This window comes from Limanda limanda, chromosome 3 (assembly GCF_963576545.1).
Source record: "Limanda limanda chromosome 3, fLimLim1.1, whole genome shotgun sequence".
NCBI classification, from domain to species: Eukaryota; Metazoa; Chordata; class Actinopteri; order Pleuronectiformes; family Pleuronectidae; genus Limanda; species Limanda limanda.
In genome coordinates, this window is record NC_083638.1 from 22,899,384 (window position 1) to 22,905,594 (window position 6,211).

Consider the following 6,211-nt stretch of genomic DNA (forward strand, 5'->3'; position numbering starts at 1 on the left):
GATCTCCATGTATTCAGAGTTTACAGTTATCAATGTGCAATGTTTATTAGTAGGATTACAGTAATGATAAAATATAGAATTGCAGTAAATAGAAGAAACCGGTGTTTAGTATTGACACAGTTTCCTGTCTTTTCTTAAAGACTTTTATATCTACATTTTCAGACACCATGAACACCAGCATTATTAACTTCAGGTCTTAATTACAGCAAATAAAATAAATATATTTTTCTCTACTTTCAGTGCTGTTTTACTTTTTGACTTTGGATTGAGCTTGATAACAAAGTGCAAAGCTCTAGAGTGGAGGAGATCTCAGTCTAGTTGTTTCCAAGGCAATATGAATCAAACGAAGCTGTGTCTAGATTATGTAGTCTATCTCTGAGTAAAGTGTGTCTGCCATGTCCTCTTCACTAGAATCTTCTCCTTTCAGACACATGGACCCTCTCCTGTTAAAAGACAAGAGCACAGCATTGTGGTTAAAGAGAAAAACATAAACCGCATAGATTTAATATCCTGGATTTATTTTGACAATCAACAAAGAAAAACACAAACATAACATTCTGTTCTATTCAATTGATTGTACATACCCCAGGTGCTGGCAGTGGAGATCTCCTGCACAGGGGCAGTGTTTCCGTGGTCCCTTGTCCTGACTGTCCCAGGACAACAGCTCCGCCAGGTGGTTGGAGGCACCGAAGCAGCGCTCACGCTCGATGGGCTTGGCCAAGCACACCGGGAAGAGCAGGGCTGAACACACAAAGAACTAGAATTACTGCCCTGTAGTTGTAGGCCTCCACAAAACACTTCCATCAGACTCATATGAGGTAGACAAGAACTTTGACCATGAAAATAGAATCAGTTCATCTTTGAGTAACAACAAATCTGAATAATTTCCCTATAGGCAGACAAAAAAACGATCATATTCAAGCGACGAAAAACATTTTGTGAGGTCACATTGACCTTGACCTTTGAGCACCAAATTCAAATCAGCTCATCCTAAAGTCTAAGTGAACATTTGAACCAAATTTGAAGAAATTCCATATGAGTGTTCTTGAGATATCGCGTTCACAACAATGGGAGAGACGGATGGGAAATCAAAAGACGCCACAGGCTATCACCGCAGTATGTATATGATATCGTACCTTTATGGAAAGCACAGCAGAGGTCTGGGCTGCAGTCCGTCTGGTACTGACAAGTGCTGCCAGCGTCTCCTTTGGTTGCATTCGGGCTGCACTGACCCCACACACACAGCTCAGCAGCACAGCACTCCTCGTCTTTAGTGCATGACTGAAAGCACAGAAGAAACCGTCTCCACATTTCAGCAGACATCAATCTCTTTTAGTAGCTTCAAAATATGAACCTCCAGTTGAACAAGGTTGAATCTCACATTAACTTCGCACCTCAGCTCTGAGCCTAACTGAAAAATGCTAAGAACTGGGTGGGGGGGCGTAGGAGGTGGGGCTGATGTGACAGTGTTAACTTTAATAAACATATGTCGGCGTTGGCCTTGCACCCACGTGACAGTTTGAAACAGTGGCGTTTGCACCATGTCCAACCCGTACACTGTATATAAACATGGAGGACATGACTGCTCCCCAACAGAGGAGCCAGAGAGTCTCGATCCCCACCTGGTGGCCGGCTGCAGTATAGTCAAGTCAAATTATACGTTAAATAACTTTTTCTACAAAGACGGCCTCTATCATTTGAGGTTGTTCTTATCACACTGATGAATGTCAGTATATCCCAGGGACCCCTCTGCCTTGGCTGCTGCACACACTCCGGCTCCAAGTGGCAAGATGGCAGCATTCGTATCCAGCATGTTTTAACTTCATTTCTGGATAGTGGGAGGGAGTGGAGACGATTCAGTCCACAGTTTAACACATTAAATGCTGATTTTAAACTGCATAAATTACAATTATAACCACCAGGAATACACAGCCACCCCCCCGCCTCTCTTTATCTGCCCCAAAAATTATATTTGAAAAGAAACTGACTGAGGTTGCAGCTGAAAAACACATTTCAGTGTTACGGCTCCTGTTTTCTCTTTGGTTAAATATGAATGAGATTGGGGGTCAGCGGGTCTCTGAATGCAGGAAGAGAAAGGTCCAGGGAACTGATAATGTCCATGCAGAGTTTTCCTGTCTAACACTTTTGATAAGACACAGATCCTGTCCTCTGTGTATTTATTATCCCTCCTTACAGTTGTTTGTCAGACTGCCAACATCTTAACCCTTTGCATTGCTCTCTATACTCTGATACTCTGAGACCAATCGAGTTGAATTAAAACCACAGAATCAGCAATAACAAATTAAAAACCAGTAGCTGAGTCTCTACAGAGAAGACTCTCACTACTAATGCTGTTTGTTTTTTACATCCTGTGAGTGAGACTAGAGGGAGTGGAAGCTCGAGAGATTTGACCTTGACATGCGCTCTCCTTTCAAATGAAGCTCATAGGACACAGCGTTCACCACAACACACTCCAATTACACTTGTAGACACACTGCAATGCAGCTGAAGTGAAACTCCAGCTGCTACCGACTGACGTGTCTCTGTGAGTGTGTGTGACCTGGGGATGAGTGGCTTTTAGAGAAAACTAATCAGAATAAGACTAAGGTGCCCATATAAAAAGAAAACTCTGGTTCACTCACCACATCGATTGCTTTGCAAGGCAAACACTTGGAGCCGTGCATGACATTAAGGCAATACCTTCCCTTCCCACAGTCCTCATCACTGATGCATCCCTAAAGACAAGAGAGCGGAGGGAGGACATCAGGGTGCATCATGGTCCTTTTCTAACGCCAGGGGTTTTGGTCCCATAGTTCTCAGGGAACCAGAAATCCCAGCAGTCAGGTCATCATGTGAATTAAGAATCACAATATTTACAGTTTTGAAAATAGGACAGGCTCCTGACAGTCTGATACTTTTATCCACCCATGAAGTATTTTTGAACTCTCCATCCATTTTTGCAATATTCTAGTTGCAATTATCTCATCCTATCCACCGTGTGCTATGTTCTGAGTACTTATTATGTTGTGTACTTTTATGTTCTGTCTAATTATATGTATACACCTAGGATCAGAGAGAATTTCAATCCCCTCCATGTCCTATACATATGGCAGAATTGAAAATAAAGTTGACTTTGACTGTATTCCAAACATTACTTATAATAAACCAATCAGCATACTATGTAACCTGACATGGGATTCACTCTGGATTTACAACACATAAGCAGAATTTTGTATAGATTGCAAAATAAAGAAGTAAAAAGATAAAGCTGTTAGGTTGACGAAGTTTCTTTGTAGCAATAAGACAGACTCTTCTCTCAGTTAACATTTAAACAATTATTAACCTCTCCTGTCTTTTTAGATTGTGTCACACTCATTGATAAATGTTTTATCTTTAACGCTGTAAGTCAATTTAATGATGTAATAAGAAAGCTGCTCTTTAAACTGGACTGCAGTAAAAACAACTGCTTCTATGTTATCAACAACACCCATAAGAACTGAGTGGGAATTTCAGTTTACAAAAAATATCAACAGTTTTGCAGAGTGTTCATTTCAATCAATGCACAAAGCACCTTCATGTCAGCATTTTTCAACTTAAATTTTATGCACATGTCAAGTCAGCAGATGTGATGCTGCTGGCAGACATAAACATTAACATCTGCTACCAATATCCAGGTGTTTCATGTTAAATATTTTACAGTGAGCTGTCGTAGACCATAAGGGAAGCTGTGTTTAAAGATGGATTTTCTCTTGGGCTCTAGGTACAGTACCTGCATGATAACTTACATGATCGATGGTGTTGCCCAGGTCACTGTCTGGGACGGTTGTGGTGGTCACGTTGTGGTTCTCCTGTGCGAAGGTGAGACGTTTGTTAAGCTTTATTCACAAAGAGGAACAAACACTATAGTCACTTCTTAGTTATGAGCGTACCAGGTCCACTGATGATGTGTGGTCGGATTCATCTTCAATCACTTTATCAGAAGCGGATTCATTGTGATGATCTGGAGGAAGGTCACTGGGATCAATGCTCCCACTGTCGACGTCTTTCTGGAAAAGGACAGAAAGATGCATTAAAAAGTCACTCTCTTATTCTTTCCACTGTTGACTCTGCGACAAAGCTTCATATACATGTGGGACTGGACGATAAATGAACAATGATTATCGCAATATAATTTCAATCAACAGCAATACAACAAAGGTCCAATATATCCATATAGTGCTTATTGTTGTTGTTCTACTATATTTAGTACTTTACTGTGTATTCTAGTACTTTATTGTGTATCATGTACTAAAGGAGTATGTACATTGTATGTTTGTTACATTCACTTCACTATGTGCAATGCCCTTGACCTGCTAGAGCAATAATCTATCTATCTATCTATCTATCTATCTATCTATCTATCTATCTATCTATCTATCTATCTATCTATCTATCTATCTATCTATCTATCTATCTATCTATCTATCTATCTATCTATCTATCCATCCATATATCTATCTATAAATCTATAAATATATCTATCTTATGCATGGTGACCTCAGATTTGTAAAATGTTTTGAGAAGAGTTTAAAGCACAATCTTCACTGCAGCAGCAACAATCAGCCACTAAACTAAACTAAACATGATCATAATCGATATGTAATCTGTGTCTATCATCTCTCTGCTCTCTATATAAACAGTGATAAAATGCTATGTGATGTAAACACAGCTGCACTTAAAAGTCGGATGTGTGCCTACTGGGTGAGTCGCATCCTGGGCGTTTTGCTGCGGAGCCTCCTGCAGCTGCTCCACCTCCACCTCCACCCGGCCCGGCTCCGCCTGTCCTGGGTGATCCTCCAGGATGTGGTCCACTCCAGGGTGCACTATCTCGGGGAGGATGCCGTCGCAGACCGCAGTGAGGGCCAGAACCAGCAGGGAGATACGCATCATGCCGCCGGTCAGTGCTGCTGCGGCCGCTGTGAGGGTGTGGTGCGGCCGTGATGCGGAGGAGCAGCGTCAGCACCACCTCAGCAGCGGACGCGTTCTCCGTCACCTCACACGTGTCAATCCACGCACATTTTTAAAATAAAGTTGTATCCGGTCATTTCCATGTGTTTGTAAAGTTTAAATGACATGTGTTTGTGATACATCGAACGAAGTTCCGGTCAAGTTTAACCATCACTCTGAGTTAGTGCGCGAGGGAAGCCATAGCAACAGCAGCATCCTCTCGCGTCATGGTAGTTAGCTAATTGCTTAACTAGCCATGAGCTATATCGTAGTAAAACTAACTTTTTAGTGAATGACAGTGGAGGGAACTAAGTTAACTGTTGTTTTCACGTGTGATAAGATGAGACCACAACACATGACTCACCAACTTCATTTGGAAAGTTGAGAAAGTGACTGTGTTGACAAATTAACAGGTTATTTTAACTTTAACTGTTAACAACCTTAAGGCAGAGAAATTGTCCACAAAACATGGATCAGACATGTAGAGCAGAGTCAACAACCGGCCTGGGTTTGGAAAATGTTCAGATTGTAATGTTAACATTAGCTAATTATGGTTTTTCAGGTCTGCGCTTTGCGTGATGAATAGAAAATTAATAATTATAATTTATATAGCACTTTTATAAAAACAGAGTTTACCAAGTGCTTTGACTGCAAAGCAAGAACAGTAAATATAAGAGAGAAATTGTCATCAGCAGGATGTGGTCATGTTCAGATTAAATGAGGAGATGTAGAGCTGTGTCATGTGAAAACTTGATCACATAAAAGTAATATGAAAATAAAAAAACTAATGAACATGTAAAAACTCACACAAAGGCAAGTCCATACAAATTTATTTTAAGAAGTTTGTTTAGAAGTTAAACGTTAAGATTTCAGTACTTAATAACTGATCTGTTTACAGAACAAACTTAAGGCAGAGGAGTTGTCCACGTGAAAAGGGTCAGAGGTCAGACCGATCAGACATGTAGACTCTCTCTGCAAAGTCTACAACCGGCCTGGGTTTGCTAAAGGTCCGAATTTACACTGTGGTATATATACTTTTTTTTATAATTACAACGCATGTTGGACATTTGTACCCTTGTGTCAAAATCTATCTTTAAAACTTTTTAACTGTTATTTTATAGTTTGGTCATTGAAAAGATGTGCTTTTTCAAAGTGCTTTTCATAGTAAGCACACAGAAAACTTCAGCCAGTTTTGTTTACATATCACATTACATGTCAGAAAATA

General features: G+C 40.4%; 1 protein-coding gene across 1 annotated transcript; it reads right to left on the reverse strand.

Annotated features, from left to right (window-relative positions):
* Positions 1-156: 156 nt before the first annotated feature.
* dkk3a (dickkopf WNT signaling pathway inhibitor 3a) lies at positions 157-4,938 on the reverse strand. The gene is made up of 7 exons (XM_061067647.1): positions 4,738-4,938; positions 3,930-4,046; positions 3,786-3,848; positions 2,643-2,735; positions 1,137-1,281; positions 585-741; positions 157-443 (listed from the first exon to the last, which is right to left on the reverse strand). The coding sequence occupies exons 1-7, from the start codon at positions 4,927-4,929 to the stop codon at positions 356-358; spliced, it is 855 nt and encodes a 284-aa protein (XP_060923630.1). The 5' UTR covers positions 4,930-4,938; the 3' UTR covers positions 157-355.
* Positions 4,939-6,211: the final 1,273 nt, after the last annotated feature.

What these genes read in the sequence shown, in the direction of transcription:
- dkk3a (XM_061067647.1), bottom strand. Translation starts at nt 4,929, where the DNA reads ATGATGCGTATCTCCCTGCTGGTTCTGGCCCTCACTGCGGTCTGCGAC. An exon ending in CTTGCAAAGCAATCGATGTG is followed by an intron (nt 1,282 to 2,642) that starts GTGAGTGAACCA and finishes CTGTGCTTTCAG; the next exon opens with TCATGCACTAAAGACGAGGA. An exon ending in CTGCTGTGCTTTCCATAAAG is followed by an intron (nt 742 to 1,136) that starts GTACGATATCAT and finishes TTGTGTGTTCAG; the next exon opens with CCCTGCTCTTCCCGGTGTGC.